Source organism: Olea europaea, unplaced genomic scaffold (genome assembly GCF_002742605.1).
Source record: "Olea europaea var. sylvestris unplaced genomic scaffold, O_europaea_v1 scaffold908, whole genome shotgun sequence".
Lineage (NCBI taxonomy): Eukaryota > Viridiplantae > Streptophyta > Magnoliopsida > Lamiales > Oleaceae > Olea > Olea europaea.
The window spans coordinates 311,089-330,148 of NW_019267557.1; the positions used below are offsets into that span (position 1 = coordinate 311,089).

Below are 19,060 nucleotides of genomic sequence, written 5' to 3' on the forward strand. Positions count from 1 at the left end.
CGAGGCAACGATGAGTTATTTTGTGAACGTAGAAATCTTTTAGAAGTGATCAACGTTAAAGCATCCAGGTGAGATTTGGCTTAATCATATTGACGCATCTCTTGGAGCATGTTTCGAGAGTAAGAGCATCTTCAAGACTCTATTTTTAAGAAGCATATTCTATTAGTTGGGGAGCATCTATAAATTTAGAGAGTTAAAATTTTAAAGTATTCTTTATATTCAACAATTAAATTTTATAACTCCCAAAAAATATTTATTAGTTTTTTTATATTTTCTCTCTCTTCTATTTAAACTAACTTTTCTTTAGATTATTTTATTATTTTTTTAAATTGAAAATTAAAATATTTTGAATGCATCTAACTATGGTGAGTAATTTTGGCTCTCCAAATTTGAAAAGTCAAACACACCACCTAAATTAATTTAATAGTTCACTATTTAAAATAGAGAGCATTTCATATTTAAAGAGCCTCTCGAAGATATCTCGAGCGACTTTCTTGTAAGTTTGAGACGATAAATTATGTGGATCAAAATGTGTCCAATTTATAAACTAAATAGTTTAGAATTCAAATCCTCGCACCATTAAAAAGGATTATGCTACATGTACACTTTTGATATATATAGTTATTTACACCTCCTTCACATGGAGGGGGTTAACATATAATTTATTACGTTTGGGCTCGCTTGTGAGTGATATAAAGGATTATGTATATTAAAAGTATACAAATAAATCAATTTCAAAAACATGACGTTTGATATCAGGAGTATAAGTTATGTAATAAAATAATTAGGTTGGACATTTGTGGAATCCGACGAGATACTGATGTGGAAGAAGATACCACTGGCTGGGAGACGAGTGGGCCATTCAGCCTAACACTAAATAAATGAATAAAATATAAATTTAATTAATTAGGGTTTCCCCATCCCTTGAGCTCTCGTTTGGAATGCACGAAACATAATGCAAATCGGTATTTTATACGCAAAATGCAGTCACCTTTTGTTATTTCATTAATATTCCACTTTCTAAACAGCATTAGTCTGACATAAGCCCGTGGATAAAAGAGACATACAAATATATTAATTGTTAATTTCATAAATGGTCAATAAAGTTCGACTGAAATTTTAAAATTGGTCACTCTATTAGTTGTATCCACTACGGATTCAACATCAGCCCATTAAATCTTGATATCGACCAACAATTATTATGTTCATAGTGTGACATAATTTCAAAATGAAACGCGTTTTACGGGGAAAAAATCTTGCTTACAAATAAAATTTCTAATTGCTCTTTTTAAATCTAGCATTAATCCTAATTTTTATAACTAATTAAAAATAGTAAGTATGTCGCAACTGAGCTAAAATAGTGGACTAGTTGGAAGGAATTGTTTGCTTTAGGATTGATTGTTAGTTCATTTAAAGGTTTAACGGCTATAATGTTAGATACATCTTTAATAAGAGTAAAAAATTTATCAATTATGTAATATATTTTTAATTTGAGTGACTAAATTAATCACAAAAATTTTTAGTGACCAATTTGAGTATTTGTTTGGATTTCTATGATCATTATTGAAATTAACTCAATATAGTAAATACAATTCGGACCCTGTTTGGTACTGATTACAATTTAGATTTTAATTTATGTAAAAGTCAAACAATTTTTTTTACCACATATTTTATGAATATCACAACTTTTTAAATATATATTTCACCAACTTCTATCAAAATTTACTAAAAATCTAATTTTAATCTCTACCAAACAGGAACTTGAACTTTAGTGTGACATCATTCATAAGTTTGGCAATTCATTAACATATATTTCACATCCATAATTATCAATAAGTGATGCGGACTTTTATAACATATATTCCATCATCATTAGACACACATACTATGTATCGATTATAAAAAAATTAATTAATTATTTCTTCAACTTTGGTTAAATTTGAAGTTAAATGCAATATTGATTAACTTAACCCCACTAATAAAAAATAAAAATAAAAATTAATAATTAAGTTTGTAATTAATTAAGATTAGGTGCTTCCCAATAAGCAACAAGTGGGGGTCCTACCGCTTCTGCATAAGCAGTAGTAGTAACTAGTAATTGCACGGAACTGGAAACAGAATCCACTTTTTTAGTGGAGAGAATTAAATAGAATAGGGTTAGGGGGCAACAAACCCCATTGGAATCTCAACTTTGAGGGGATGCGGCGATCCGAAACTAAAGTGAATGGAATGGCCCTCGAGGATTTAAAGAGGCGTCCCATTTTTGTTTATTATTACCATTACATCACAACATGACCTTTATATATAATTATATTGCTATTGTTATGACCAGAGGTGAAATCAAGGACCGATATATTGGACTATTGCATAAAAGAAAAAATCATAAACAGAAATCGTTCTACACATAAAAAAAACTTGGAATAAGCTACTCAGACAGGGCTCCAGACAACATTTGAAAACAGGCCTACGTGTCACCACATATTTTGTCTTTTTTTATTTTTAACCTACCGAATCAATGTGTGACATGTGTCCCCTGGATTTAAAACCTGTCGCCTACCCCAGTTTTTGTAGCATAACTCAAAAAACGTATTGGGATTAAGGTCGAGAGTTGTCCTCTCTGTCTATGCCCCTGGTTGATATGAGGGGAAAATTAGAAAGTAAATTCTCATATCATTGTGAAACAATAACTAAACTATATAGGGTTGAGATATTCCTTATTTTGATATTTTGGAATAAACTATATGAATATTTTGATACTAGCAAAAAAAAAAGGTGCCATGCAGATTCTGGAGAATTAGTGGGGAATCTTTGACGTAATTAACGTAAATTTGAAGCCAACTTTTTTTAATGTGGAAAAAAAGATAATAGAAAGGAGGGGTCAAGATTAAAAAGGTTAGATTTCTTTGCGACTCCGACCTCAGAGGATTAAAGAAGACAAGTGCACAGGTTGCCGCATACACTATTATTATTAATCACACTTAATATACATTATCATATGAATAATAATATTAACACATTCAGTCCCAAAAGAATAGGATTCAAACTCCTCCATGAACTATTTACCGCACTACCCCTGAAATGTATCGATACGTCTTCTCATTTTCTGAAAAAATGTGATGTGTCGATGTAACAATACAGAACAATAGTGAGAGAAACATCCAATTCGTAGTTGCGCCCGTTAAATGTCAAGATGGACTAACGTACGTAATTTAATTTCCCGATGTATCTTATAGGTCCACCAATACAGGATTGGGAGGATTAGGATTCACCTACCATGATGTAAATGAAGTAATTAATACAATGGAGGCGCATATGCCTAACTTTCCACCAAAGGAATAAAATCTGAAATGAGTAATGAAGCTCATCCTTTTTATCGTAAATGATCCGTTTGTCACGAAATGACCTGAATCAATAGGGAAATTCTAATTCATTAGGCCTGGAAGATACAATTTTTTCTGAAGAATTCACCATTATATACCTGATTCATGCATAATATCATGAAAAATGGATACGATGAAATTTTTGGAGAAGTAGTCGTTTTTCTTGTTTCTGGGGACTGGGGAGGAGGCAGAAGAGGAAGTACTACTTCCTATACGAACGTTAAAAAAAGAAAAATTGCCTAAAGGAAAACGTGGGAAGCCCATCAATCTATACTAGGACCCGAAATCGTCGGATCAAGCAAAAGAACCATACTCCTAATATCGACATCGTTCCTATTTGTATATAGCTAGTGAGTCAGCTACCTAGTTTATCTCACGATAGATATGGAGAATGGTATCAAGATCGAAGTGTTGACTTATGATTGACTTCTCATTTTGATTATCACAAATAAATTGCGTTTATTTCTAGCAAATTTCATTTGAGTGTTTATAGAGATTATCGCAAAGTCAATACAAATGAAAATACAAAGATCAAGATATGTGCAATTAATAATCAACGCGAAAAGAAAATTGGCATATTGATGGATGTAAAGACAAAACCCTAGCATTTAAGAGAAAGAACTTTGAAGTATACTGACATTGAACATAGATGCTTTGAATTTATATGTAAATGTAAAATACTTTAATTCTTTGCATTGAATCGAGAATAGCTCAAAAAAAAAAAAATAAATCGAAAATAGCTAAAAAAAAAAAAATTATGCATAAGGAAGAAAAGGGTTATAACTAGATGATTGTATAAAAATCATTTTCAGAAGAAAAGGATTTAAGTGAAAATGATTTTAACTCGATGATCAAATTATTATAAGATCTCGTCTTGAATAGTCGAGTGAAAAGATCCTTCAAAACTCTACATTGATCAAATTTATCATGAAGAAAAGCATCCAGGGACTTTCTCTCCATTCGAAGTTCGGAAGCTCCAGTGGTCTAATTTTTTACCATTCTACATCTGACGCGTAACGGCTACTTTTACACTGTCCAGTTCAGATCCGGACGTCCAGATGGCTCATCCAGATCAATAGATTTTTTGGCGTTTTGACTCCTGTAAATATTACTTCAATTTTGCATTCAAAATAACTTTGAAAGAGCATTGAATCGAGGCAATTATTAATCCTGACTATTCTCTTTTTCATTCTTTAAAAGATCAATTCATTTGTTTCTTGAAAAACATTTTGAGTTAATCAAATTATTGAAAATCTTAGTTCTCATAAAAAAAATTTCTACTCTAACACTTGAACTATATTCATTACTATCTTTCAAAGTATTAGTCTACCTCTTTCTTGGTAGTTAATTTTGATTATATCATTTATTAAGAGAAGATTTCAATTGTTGGTCAAAGAAGGATTAATTGGAGTTTACAACGTTATAAATTGCATTATAATATTGTTGGACCAATCAATTAAGGTTATAATGATTGTCTCGGGATGTGTACGCAATGAGCGTGACTCCTGAAGTATAGAATTAGCAATGACGAACCTTGGCTTGAGCCCCCAAGGTATCAGTGGAGTTGCACAAGGTCGACTACTCCAGTATTGGTCGTCTCGATCGATCAGTGGTGCAAAATAAGGCGAGGGCCCCTGGGAGCTAAACGTAAGGCCATCCTGGGTAAAGGACATTTTTTGGAGCACGTGGCCCTGATAAGAGTGTAAAATACCATATTTTCCCCTCTTAACTATTGCATTCATGTGATTATATTATGCTAAAATGCACTCATTACTCTTATATTTTGGTTTAAGTTGTATTTTGGTAAAAAAGATGAAATTCGAAAGAAACAAGTGAAAAATGACCAAAGTAGAAGAGAACGAAAGTTTGGGGACTAAAGTGCAAATGATCCAAACTTGTGTCTAAAATTATGATGAAGATTCAAAAGTGTTAGAGGTCAAGTGGATGAGGAAAGAAGTCAAAGGGATGAAATAACGTCAAAAGTTTGATCAATACATCAATTTCCAATCGAAAACTAACACACCAGTTTTTAGTCTCATGTTGGGACCCATTTTTGACATGGAAGATTATCGAATTGGGAGATGACTTCTGAAAAATAATTTTGACCCTTTGAGTTAGCTATCCAATGCAACTTGAATCACCTCAATTGGATATCGGAAAAGAAAGTTATGATTAAAACACTAAAAACTGTCTGGCGGAACCATGCGGTCGCATGCCTTTCTACTATGCGGTCGCACACACCTATATCGAGAATTGAAGAGGCTGAAAGTGCATAACCATGCGACCGCAATGACAATAACCATGCGGTCGCATAGTGTTTTTTTGGGCGGCCGAATCTCAGTTTCCTAATACGATTGAATCTCTTATGGTAACCTAATTTTCACGGGATATAAATGTCCAAAACCACCCAAAACGAAGGTAGACGCCCCCAGACCTATTTCTTTCATCTTGGTGCTCAAGAAACTCCATGGAAAACTAAAGAACTTGGTGAAGCAACGAAGGATCCCAATCGGTTTTGGTGATTTCGACATCTTTAATTCATGTAATTGAGTTTTTCATTATTAAACAATTTTAGAATCGAATTTCCATATCTTGAATATGTTTTTGACATTAGTTTAACACCAATCCATTGGGGGAATTCCGAGCTTCACTTATGTCGCATATTGATAATTAATTTTTATTCCAAATAACAAATCATTCCCACATAAAATTACGAAAATCCTAGTTTGTTTGATTTTTTGAGAAAATTTCCATCTCCCTGTGGATACGACACCCCAAAGCTATACTACAATCACCGCGTTATACTTTGGGCGTAATCAAGCCCTATTAGGGTAATGTGAGGTCAAATAGGGATAGCGAGAGATAACTGCAAGATTCCATCGTTGACAAAGTCTAGGGGCTTCATTAGCGGGTTGAGTACATTGATTTATGTGCCGATTAGTGTTGTAAAATTAACGTGATTTGTAAAATGTACTATCAATTATAAGCATGAATCAAATAAATAAAAATGAGAATAGAGTTAGAAAAGCTAGTTTAAGAGAGCCGCGATAAACGTTGTCCTAAAGTCGTATGACCTCCCCTTCGTGCGGGTACTTTTGGCATTGCACGACTCCAAGATAAAACCCTTATAGCTCGCAGTCGATTCTCCTTATATGAGCACGACCACAGGGAGAGAAAGAACAAGCTCTTATCAATAGCCAAAAATTTATAGAAGAAGATAAAAATAACAAGAGAGTAGTATGAGAAGAGTAATATGAAAAGAGAATAGAGAGTATTTTTGTGTTTGATTTTGTTGTGTAAAAGAATGTGAAATCCATCCCTTTTTATAGTAGAAGAATTCAGCATCTCATTATGAAAATTAATAAAATTCAACATATGTTAAAAATATAATAATGGGATTAAATTTTGTATTTAATCTAAAATTAAACACAAAACTGAAAAATTAAAAAATAAAATTTAAAACTTAAGAATTAAAATGAAAAACTGAAATTTATTAATATTTAATTTGAAAGTTTTATAACTTTTTTTTTAACAATCCCCCACAAGTTTTAAAACTTTCAAAATAATTACATATATGTATATAGTGGCAATATTATACTATGTAATAGGTGTAAGTGTCTTTTGGACTTGAACCTCACTTAGTGATAACAATTTCTATTTGAAGGAGCCATAATGGACTAAGCCTTGAATTTGGCCCTTTTAACCAAACTTCAATTGCTCCACACACAGTATCGATTTAGGCTTAGTTCATAGCGGGTAACGCTGTTAATGGCCATACGCTCTTATCTTGATTCTAGTAAGAGTCCCTAGAGAATAGCTCAGTCACTGCCTCATGACAACTCTTACATAGGTGAGTCCCTTAAGGGTACGTGTAACCCGCACCTCGCGAGAATTCCCGCCTCGGTGCTCATTTAGGGTAAACCCTTCCTAACATCACAATCATAGCACTATCACCATAGGGATGAGCACAAATAATATAGTGATATTATGAGTCACGTAGTATGGGTTGTTCCTACCACATTGAACCTTCTTCATGGGATCTCCAATCACAAAGGTTGGATTACTTTCGGAGGTGACTCCTTTACGGGCTTAGGCTCATCCTCCTCGATGATTCATTAACACCTAACACCATTTTTGGGTAAAGCTTTAGTTAAGTTATCTGACAAATTCTTTTCAGATCTCACGAAATTGAGAGAAATGACATTTCTCTTAAGAAAGGCCTTAACTGACTTAAGTCATTCTTGAATATGCTTATTCATCTTCTTATTTGAGTGAGATTGATTTACAAACTCTGTTACTGCTTTACAGTCACAATATATTGAAATAGCTGGAATTGGCTTACTTATTAATGTTATGTCTAATAATAAATATCTAAGCCACTCAGCATTATTACATGTTGTATCTAATGCAATTAACTCTGACTCTGAAGTACTCATAGAGATAATCGTTTGTCTTTTTGAACCCCAAGATATGTCCCCACCTCCTAGCGTAAATATATATCCGATGGTAGATTTAATATCTACATTATCAATTATCCAGTTTGCATCGCTATATCCTTCAATAACATTTGGAAAGTTTTTATATTTTATAGAATAATCTAATGTACCTCGGAGGTATTTAAGCACTCTTTCTAGAGTGTTCCAATGTTCTTTACTTGGATTGTTAGTATATCTACTAAGTCTCCCAATAGCAAAGGCTATATCAGGTCTTGTCCTATTTGCTACAACAAAGATCCAATAATTTGAGAATACTCAAATTGCAAAACTGGTTCACCTAAATTCTTCTTCAAGTCTACATTTGAATCATATGGAGTGGAAACTGGTTTATTGTCATAATGTCCAAACTTTTCCAATATCTTTTTAATAGCATTAGATTGATTTAGTGAAATTCCTTTAGAAGTTTTCCTTAACTTCATTCCCAAAATTATGTGAGCTTCTCCCAAATCTTTCATTTCAAAGTTCTTGGACAAATGACCCTTCACATCATTAACAAATACTAAATTTGTCCCAAATATTAATATATCATCTACATATAAACAAAGTATTACATGCTCATTGTTATCTTCTTTGCAATATACACACTTGTCATGTGTATTAATTCTAAATCCATAATTTAGTATAACTCTATTGAACTTTTCATGCCACTGTTTAGGAACTTGTTTTAGTCCATGTGATGACTTCATTAATTTACATACTCTATGTTCTTGTCCTTTGACTTTAAAACCTTCTAATTGTTCCATATATATTTCTTCATTCAAATCACCATTCAAAAATGCAGTCTTAACTTACATTTAATGAATGATCAATTTATGAATACTACTCAATGCTAACAATGTTCTAATAGTAGTTATTCTAGCAACTGGAGAATATGTATCAAAATAATCATCTCCTTCGTTTTGGGTGAATCTTTTAGCTACTAACCTAACTTTATATTTATCTATACTTCCATCATGTTTTAACTTCTTTTTAAATACCCACTTACATTCAATTGCCTTACTTCCTCGAGGTAAATCACATAAAACCCAAGTATTATTTTGTATAATTGACTCGTACTCATCATTGATGGCTTCTTTCCAATAAGGTGCATCAATAGAAACCATAGCATCTTTATATGTTTCAGGTTCACCTTCAACTAAATATTTATAGAATTCTTTTCCAAATGATTTCTCTTTCCTAGTCCTTTTACTCCTCCTAAATTCATGTTCAACTATATCTTCTAAAGATGAACTAGATGGAGTATTATTTAAAACAACTTTCTTAGAAGTCGAGGGTTCACTTTAAATTGTAGTCTTAATGGGAAAACATCTTCAAAATAAGTAGCATCTCTAGCTTCAATGATAGTATTATTTTTAATGTCACCTACTTCGGAATTTCTAATCAAGAACCTATTTGCACTACTATTTTGAACATATCCTATGAAAATAGCATCAACGGTTTTTGGTACTATTTTCTTTCTTTTATGACTAGGTATATAATTACCTTTGCCAAACACCCCAACACTTTTAGAAAATCTAATCTAGGAGATCTCTTTTTCCATAGCTCATATGGAGTTTTAATATTGTCTTTAACAATTACTCGATTCAATATGTTACAAGAAGTTACGACAGCTTCACCCCATAAGTCTTTAGGTGCTCTGGAGCTTATGAGCATAGCATTTACCATATCCATTAAAGTTCTATTCTTCATTTTCTGCAGTACCATTGGATTTTGGTGAATAAGGGGGTGTTACTTCGTGTATTATACCATTATCCTCATGTAATCGTTAAGATTATTCCCAGTATATTCTCCTCCTCTATCGATCTCAAAATTTTTATCTTACGTTCTAATTGATTTTCAACCTCCGCTTTATAGATTTTGAACTTATCATTTACAAAATATTTATTACCAGCTATTGTTGGCAATCTATTAGAATCACAAACATCACTATGAATCAATTCTAAAAGGTTTGTGTCCCTTCTAACAGATTTAAAAGGTCTCTTAGTTTGTTTGACTTGTACACAAACTTCACACTTATTACTACCAATTTGAGATTTTGGAATCAAGTTTAGATATAAGTTTCTTGATCTTCATATTACCAACATGACCCAATCGTTCATGCCACAAGTAACTGACTTCCATATTAAGAACCATGGAAGAATCATGATAAAGATTTTCAATAAGAAGAATTCAACCATCTCATTATGAAAATTAATAAAATTCAACATATGTTACAAATATAATAATGGGATTAAATTTTGTTTTTAATCTAAAATTAAACACAAAACTGAAAAAATAAAAAATAAAACAAAACTTAAGAATTAAAATAAAAAACTGAAATTTTTTAATATTTAATTTGAAAGTTTTATAACTTATTATTATTTTTTAAAAAGGTTGAACCCCAACCTTAAGGGCCCCCACGGACCCTGCCCTGGGCCATCGTGGAGGAAGTAAATCGCAGGATATGCCTCCCAGGAGCCAGGGTGGAGAGCACATGGATAGGCTAAGGCTGTTAACCCATATGGTAACTCCCGTTTGCAACAAAGCCAATTCCACCTTGCGGGGAATCGAACTCTGCACACTGCCGCACTGAGCCCTATCCGCCCTCCCCTTTGCCACTGGGAGATATGCCCTGGAGGCAACTTATTATTATTTTTTTTCAACAATTAGGTCATCCATAATGTTGTACATATCGCCAAAGCTAAAATCTTGATTGTCAAGGTAATTGAACTTTGTTCTCCTTGGATCACTTCACTAACAAAAATTCCTTCTTTGTGTTTTTTACGAGCAAGAATGGGAGCAAGAAATCGAGGAAGGCTAACCAACTTTGGAAGTTTAACTAACGTTGAAAGTCAAGTTTACTTGGAGGGTAATTTATTGTGGGGATAATTGTAGCTACGGTCCTGACCTTTCAAATTTTTACAATTTTTATACCAACATTTCAATTGTTGCATCATCAATCGTAAAGCTTTAAATTGCATACGATTGGAGGACAAATGAATGATTTTTGTACAAATTGTCGTCAGTCGACCTAAAAGTGATTTTAACCACATTTTAATCAATTTCAAACGGACAAGATGGTAACCTTAATTTTTCAAATAAAATAATTAAAAAACTTAAATAAAAAACCAACAAAATAAATAAATAATCCATCTTCTTTCTCCCCAACCCCCACCTTTCCCCATCTATCCCCACCCCACCACACCCCACTCCACCCAACCAAAACAAGTCGACCACCGCTATCGCCATTGCTATTGCCAACCACGAACACCACAACATCGCCGCCGCCATGGTGAACTATTACAACAAACAACCTTCTTCCATTCCTTGCCATTTGCTAACCAAGTTCCGAATTCTGATTACTACAATGAAAGGATCATCAATGTTCTTACAAAAACTAAACTGATTAAAAATAAATCACGTGAATATCCATAAGCAATCAAAACTAGAGAGAAAGAGAAAAATATACCATGAAAAGAAATGCTAGAACGATCCATTTAATATTTTTCTGAGTGAAAATGAATTATAGAACAAACCCAACAACTAATAGTTGAAGAAAAGCCCTAAAAACAGAATGAGTCATTTCGTCTTTCAAACCAAACCTATGAAAATATGACAATATCACCGTCACCAATATCATTGCCAGTGCTAGCATCGACTTTATTATGCCCTCTAAGAACTCCCATAGCCATTCCCAGGTCCATAGCACTTGTTCAATACATTTGTTGAATATGTAAGTAACAAAATTAATAGATTAAAAAAGCAATTACTTTCTAACTATAAACACAAAAAATATCAAAATCAGGAATTAAAGAATCCTATCATTGTTCCCAAAATGAAGAGCACAAAAAATGACAACTGGCACCAAAGCTAATTCTTTAGATCCGTCATTGTTTTAAAAAAGATAGAACCACAAACTTGAGGGCCCTCATCACCTCCCGCCTCGAGATTTGTGAGAGAGGTAAATCACGAAATATGCCCCATCAGGTCAGGAAACAAGAGCTACTTGTACACTGCGCCTACAAGGAGTCAAATTTGGTCCGTGAGTTGTGAAGATATGAATTTTGAAAACCATAGAGATTGGAAAAGAAAAGTAAACCATGAATGGGTGAAGATTGTGAGGGGCACAAAACCCACTACCCCGTAATTTTATTTATTTTCATGTGAAAATTGTGAAGTTACCATTTTGTTCTTTTAAAATTGATTAAAATGTGGTCAATTTTTTTTTTTTTTTTGTCAATTGCCGATAATTAGGATGAAAATAATCCATTTGTCCTCTAGTCACACACAATTGAAAGGTTTATCAATGGTGCAAAAATAAAAGGTTAAGGTAAAAGTTATAAAAATTTGAGAGCTTTGGAAGTGTGACTGCAATTATCCCTTATATTATGTGGCAATCTTGAGGTCACAAAAATTCAAGAAGATGGAAGATGCTAAGAGGAATAGTTCCAAGTGATAAGCATCAAATCAAAGTAACATGAATCCTGAATTCATGACATGGAAGTTTGAGCTGCTGTTGAAGTTCAGCTACATCCGACCTTTATTTGGTGAGGATTAAAATAAAATTTTTAATAAATTTTGATAAAAGTTATTAAAATGTGTGATTAAAAAGTTGTGGATCTCATAAAACATATGGTTAAAATTAACTGTTGACTTTTCTATCAAACAAGGGCCATTTTCATTTTGGGCCGTGCTAGAAGAGCTGGCGTCGCCTATAGCCCCTGGCCGACATTACCCTGTTCGAACAGCATTTTCCTTTGGATTTTAATTTTTGAGTCCTTTTCGTGGGTCCCATTATCATGAGCAGCGGAAGCGGCATTTTTTGCATAATAAGAGCAACTTCAACTTCGCCACTTTTCTCATTAAATCAATCTTTGAGTCAGTCCTCACCCACCCTATTTCCCGAAAAACAACCTCCAAGAAACAAATATTTGAAACAGAAATGTTCTTTTATTGTGGATAAGATTCTGAGACTGGAAGCGAACAATTACCAGTAATCATCATATCTACCAATCACTCGAAGGATTCCCAAAGAATATACTCAAAGTGAGTGCCTTTGCTATGACTTTTTTCACCTCTATTTTCATTTTTGTGAACTTTTTTCTTTCTTCTACCGTTGCTGAAAGAGTACTGGATGCTTGTATTTGAATTTGTGTCGCTCAGAATCCTGAAACATTTTTTGCGATTTTCTTTCAAATCTTTTCCAGCATCAACCCAGTTACTCCCCACCCCCCTCCTTTTTACGTGAAATACAATAATATTGGCTGCTATTGAGCTTGTGCTTGACGGCGTGTTTGGCTTCTACCCTCTGAAATGCATTTGTGATTGCAGTTGCAAAGAATTTTTAATAGACGATGTTTGTACTACCTCCCGGGCTGAATGGGTTTTCGAAGACAACGGAAAGGAATCCTTCCTGGAAGTTCCTCTTCTTGTTTTTCATATTTATGCTGCTTCTGTGTTTTGGATCTTGATTTTGTTGTCTCAATTGATTCTAGGCTTTATGGAATGGAAGTTTGACAAGTATTCATCATGGAAGATGGTGCATCCAACAACACAATTAATTTCAATCTCATGGATGAACTCTTCTTTGACGGTTTTTGGTTAGAGACTACTTATGGATCCAACTTTTGGCAGCCTACTGCATCTAATTCACCCAATTTAACTTCTCCTCCATGCTCCTTTACTATTTCAGATACTAACTTGAACTCAACTCCACATCAGGAAAGTTTCTTAAAAGAAATTGAAAGACCAAATTTCATTGATAATCTAACTTTTAACTCTTCCCAAATGGATGAATTTCCTGGAAATCAAGTGCAAAACCAGCAAGGCACTTCTCCTCCAACATCTGTATCCCAATCTTGGGATTTTCTGGTTGAAGGCACCGAAGCAAATAGAAGGTTGTGGGTTGGACCAAGTAGAAATCCAACCCGTACTATTTCACCGAAGAAGAGACTGGTGCAGGCTATTGAGTACCTGAGAGACTCCACAAGAGATAGAGACGTCCTTATTCAGATTTGGGTGCCCATAAAAAAAGGAGGCAGGCATGTTCTCACAACTTACAATCAACCATTTTCATTGAATTCAAACAGCAAGAGTCTTGCAGAGTACAGAGATGTCTCTCGAAATTATCAATTTGCAGCTGAGGAGGACTCTAAGGATCTTGTCGGGTTGCCCGGTCGGGTCTTCTTGAATAAATTGCCAGAATGGACTCCTGATGTTCGCTTTTTCAAAAGAGAGGAATATCCACGAGTTGATCATGCACAGCAGCACAATGTTAGCGGATCACTTGCACTTCCTGTTTTCGAAAGAAGCAGCGGCAACTGCTTGGGAGTCGTCGAGATTCTGACAACAAGTCAGAAAGTCCCTGAACTTGAAAACGTTTGTAAAGCTCTCGAGGTACTGTCTTCTTCTTTCTTCTAACTTGCTTTTCAGTTTCATTTTTCTGTTCAATCATGAAGAAGTTAAAACTCCCATTAAACTTGGCTGAATATAGTTTGTTAAGAGTCTCAGTCCAAGTTAAAACTTTGAGCATGTATTCTGCCCAAGGGTCATGCTGAATACAGAAGTTCAAAATATAAAGGGCTATCCTCTTCGCTGTTTACGATTTTCCAAATTAGTGAAAATGTATTCTCTTTTCCATTTTCGAAAATGAACTCTTGAAATATATATATATATATATATATATATATAAAACTCAAAACGTCAAAAAGACGTTTCGGGCATTTTCAAGCCAAACACTCCTGGAATGAAAACATGGAAAACAGTCATTTCCATTTCCCCAACTTTCTTCTGCCAAAACAATGGAGCTGCCACTTTCCAACCCTTTAAACTCAGGGCAACTTCCTCCAGAACCACCAGATTTACATACCATTGTGAAGCCTCAATCCCCTCTTCGATTACCACACAAACAACAACCCAAACATATACCAAAATCGATCAGTAATCATCCTCAAAAACTGATCTGGTGCAAACTGCTTCTACCGAAATCTCCACCTCCGGCGATGCCCAAGGTCACGCACCACCACCGATCGATTGCCCACCCCCAGACGACTCGCTTCAAAACTCATTGACGGCTTCCATAAAATCAGCCGATTCTAGACATAATTGAAGGTGACCCATGGTAGTATTGGATGCGCCTTGTTGAGAGGAGTGGATTGGTGGTGGTCCTCGATAAAAAAGGTGGCCGGCAATGGTTTTAATAAGGCCGAAACTGTGGTGGTAGCGCAATTTGTTGGGGCTATTTCCAGCAGGTTCTTGGTCAAATAATCATTGGACGTTGTAGAGGGCGGTGAGGGGTTCGAGTGATGCTGGGATCTACTCGTCTAGGTGGTGGGTGGTGGTTGGTTTATGAGGAAGAAGATGGCGGCTCATGGAGGGGGCGAAAATTGCCCATGGTAGAAGACAAAAAGAATGAGAAAAACATACACGCATTTTCAATTCTATGATTTAAGAAACATTTTTTCCAAATGACGAAAATAACATATTTTTAACAATTTCAAAACTGACATTCAAAACACAAAATCCAAAATAAATTTAAAACTCAAATCACAAAAAATTGAAATACGAAGAGAACATCCCCTAAATTTTTCCCTTTCTATTGCTTAAAGATTTTTGATAAGACTGTTCGATATGATATTAGAGCAGACAAAGCGAAACTATACATGTACGAGACTTCTATTAAAAAAAATTGTCTAGCCAAGCCAACTCGAGAGGGGTATGCTGTTGAAAAAAATCAAATAGATAAAATAAATTTACCTCCTCTTTGTCCTTCTAAGATTTTCCCTGAGCACAGGAAAAACTTTCAAAATTCATACGGGATTTTGAAATGGAAAAATCCTGTCAATATGTGTTTTATGTTTTTTTCCCCCATCTTTGAATGATGTTTCAGTGAAAATTTTTATGCACAAAAACCCTGTATTTGTAGCATACCTCATCCATTTAAGCCTTTAAATGAGTTTGTTCAATAGGTCATGACGACATCTGAGTTTTCTCAATGAAGATTCACCTTTGAGATCCTAGAAAGCCATAAATAATTAATAATAATAATAATAATAAATTTCTTTGTGCTTCGTTTCCTCCTGTATTTACGAAGATACGGTGGTACATCCCTGCTCTTATGTACTGATGTGTTCTCTTTCGTGTTCGGCCTTTATCATGTACTAAATTGAAGGGCATAATTTCTCTTTATCTAACTAAAATTTCTCTTACAGGCAGTTGATCTGAAGAGTTCTGAAATCCCGAGTTCGCTGAAAGCGGAGGTAGTTAAAATCTTTACACGCTCAGTATTATATCATCTACATCTGTACAATAGATCCTAATAGTGCAGTTGCGATTTTGTATCAGGATTGCAATGAGCCTTACCGAGCCGCTTTGACAGAGATTAAAGATGTCTTGATATGTGTCTGCACCACACATAAATTGCCTTTGGCACAGGCCTGGGCGCCTTGTATTCAACAGGGTAAAGGCGGTTGCCGGCACTCTGACAAGAACTATATTCATTGTGTTTCGACGATTGACTCTGCTTGCTATGTGGCTGATCCACAAGTTGTTGGCTTTCATAAGGCATGCTCAGATCATCATTTACTTAAAGGCGAAGGCATTGTTGGGAAAGCATTCATGACAAATCAACCATGTTTTGCTGAGGACATGACAGTTTTCTGCAAGACGGAATATCCTCTCTCGCATCACGCAAGGATGTTTGACTTGCGCGCTGCTGTGGCAATACGTCTCAGGAGTACATACACTGGAACAGCTGATTTTGTTTTGGAATTTTTCTTGCCACCAGATTGTAAAGATTCTGAAGACCAGAGAGAGATGCTCAACTCACTGTCCTCGGTCATAAAACAATCTTGTCAGAGTTTACGTGTTGTTATGGATCAGGAGTTGGCCGTAGAAACTTCATTTCCAAAGTCTGATTCTTTGGAATCTCACAAGGAGGAGCCGACAGAAGAGTTCCGGGTGACAACAGAATGGGATAACTCTGGGATGGAGATACATTATGTGCCGGTATCCTCAGAGAATAACATCCAGCAAGATTCTGTATCCAAAGGAACTGGCGAAGGTACTGGAGACTTCTCTTTTGTTAGTGAGCATGCGTCCTCAGGTTCTAAAAGAACAAGTCAAAAGATGCGAACCAAGACTGAGAAGACTATTAGCTTGCAAGTACTTCAGCAATACTTTGCTGGGAGTCTAAAAGATGCTGCCAAGAATATAGGGGGTATGAAAACACCATCACAAGTAAATAAAATGAATTTCAATATTAATTAATGTTTCAATATGATATGTCATGGACTTTCTCCCTTGTTCAATACAAAGAGTGTGTTAGTCTAGATAAATTCCAAGAAAACTTCAAATTGTTACTGATCCCCGATTCTCTGAGTTCAATATGTCGTGACCTTTCTGCACAAAAGTTCTGGGTCTTCAAAGTGTTGGATAGAGTTGAGATTTTCAGCTAGCAATTCCCGACTAGCATAGATATATAAACACTTTCCAATAAGATTCCTTACCTACATGTCAAATTCTGGCTTTCAAATCTTTGATAAGCTGCCCTGCATATCATGATAAATATCGAATAAATTAGAACCTTAGTTGTGCTGGCAAACTTTGCTTTTATTCCTCCATTTTGAGCTTTCAGATGTATTATATGAGTAGGATATTAGCTGATAGAAGACCCTTTGCATCCACTGCCATATTGGCTGTCTAAGAGTAGTATGTGAACTTTGATGAGAATTTGTAGAATTATAGGGCTATTTTCGTTGAAAATTAACAGGATTCTCTGGTATGAGATGTTAGTCTTAACATAAGTTATTGCAGAGGCATCTCCATCTCAATGTAAATGACCATTTTGTTACTCTTGCAGTGTGTCCCACAACCTTGAAAAGAATATGCAGACAGCATGGAATCACAAGGTGGCCCTCTCGAAAGATCAAAAAAGTTGGTCACTCATTGAGGAAACTTCAAGTTGTGATGGATTCAGTCCAGGGTGCCGAGGGTTCTATTCAACTTAGTTCTTTCTACAACAACTTCCCAGAACTTGTATCCCCAAATTTACCAGGAAGCAGCCACTTATCAACATCCAAGATGAGTGATCATTTAGAGCAGTTGAACAGACAGCCCGATGGCAGCCTATTAAGCCCAGGAAACACTACTTCAAAATCACCTTCTTCTTCGGGTAGTCATAGCTCCAGTTCTAGTTTCTGCTGTTCTACCGGTTTGAAGAAATCATCATTCCCCTTCAATGTCTCCAGCAGTGGAGAAGCTTTATTAGCTGAACAGACTGGAGGGATGCTAAAGAGAGCACGGAGTGATGCAGAATTACTCGACTTGGGCCAAGATGAAACAAAGCTTCTGGTTAGATCCCAAAGCCATAAGATAATCAGTGAGCATGCATCTATTGAGGCTCCACTTCCCCTGCCAAAGAGTAGAAGCCAGGTGTTGCATGATGTGAGTAATTTAAGAGTAAAAGCCAGTTTTGGGGAAGAAAAGATCCGGTTCAGTCTGCAACCAAACTGGGGTTTTGGAGATCTACAACGAGAAATTTTTAGACGTTTCAAAATAGATGATGTCAATAAGGTTGACCTAAAATATTTGGATGACGAATCTGAGTGGGTGCTTTTGACATGTGACGCGGATCTTGAAGAATGTATAGACATACACAAATCATCAAGGAGGCACACAATGAAACTTTCTGTCAATCAATCTTATCATCCAAGTCTTGGAAGTTCATTTGGTAGTAATGGTGGCCCATTCTAAAGAGAATCTACTTCCATGGAAAGAAAAATACTTCTACGAGTTCTGAATTGGACTTCCACTTCAAAGCCAGAAACTTGGCAAAAGATTGGTTTGCTAAAAGTTCTGTTAGTTAGTAAACCTCCTCCTTTCTCTTTTTATTTTATTTTTCCGCATTGCATTGTATTTCCCTTTTCCTGAGGCTGGGGGATTTTAATCCATGGTACACTCATATGAGTCCAGTCTACGAGGGCATTGATGTATTTTATGATCATGATGATCCCTCAACTCCTTTCTTAGAATTATGTGTGAAATTAAAGACTGCTGCTGTAACAATATTATCACTTATACAGAGTGACCTAATAATTTCAACTTATTTTTGTTAGTTTTCCTGCTCAGATTGAGCTTCTGTTAGCATATGATTTAGACCTTGTATATGTATATAAACGGAGTTGATGAATTGTTAATATTCAACTA

The 19,060-nt window shown here is 35.1% G+C and overlaps 1 protein-coding gene across 5 annotated transcripts; it reads left to right on the forward strand.

Annotated features, from left to right (window-relative positions):
• Positions 1–12,705: 12,705 nt before the first annotated feature.
• LOC111392256 (protein NLP1-like) lies at positions 12,706–19,060 on the forward strand. 5 transcript variants are annotated; one of them, XM_023017550.1, is made up of 6 exons: positions 12,707–12,901; positions 13,187–13,455; positions 13,548–14,251; positions 16,066–16,113; positions 16,199–17,072; positions 17,715–19,052. In XM_023017550.1, exons 2-6 carry the CDS (start codon positions 13,356–13,358, stop codon positions 18,605–18,607), a joined length of 2,619 nt encoding a protein of 872 aa, XP_022873318.1. In that variant the 5' UTR covers positions 12,707–12,901; positions 13,187–13,355; the 3' UTR covers positions 18,608–19,052. The 5 variants fall into 5 exon arrangements, with proteins under 5 accessions (XP_022873319.1, XP_022873318.1, XP_022873314.1 ...); XM_023017551.1 differs by having other exon boundaries at positions 12,706–12,901; positions 13,187–14,251; positions 16,199–16,916; positions 17,715–19,060; XM_023017546.1 differs by having other exon boundaries at positions 13,187–14,251.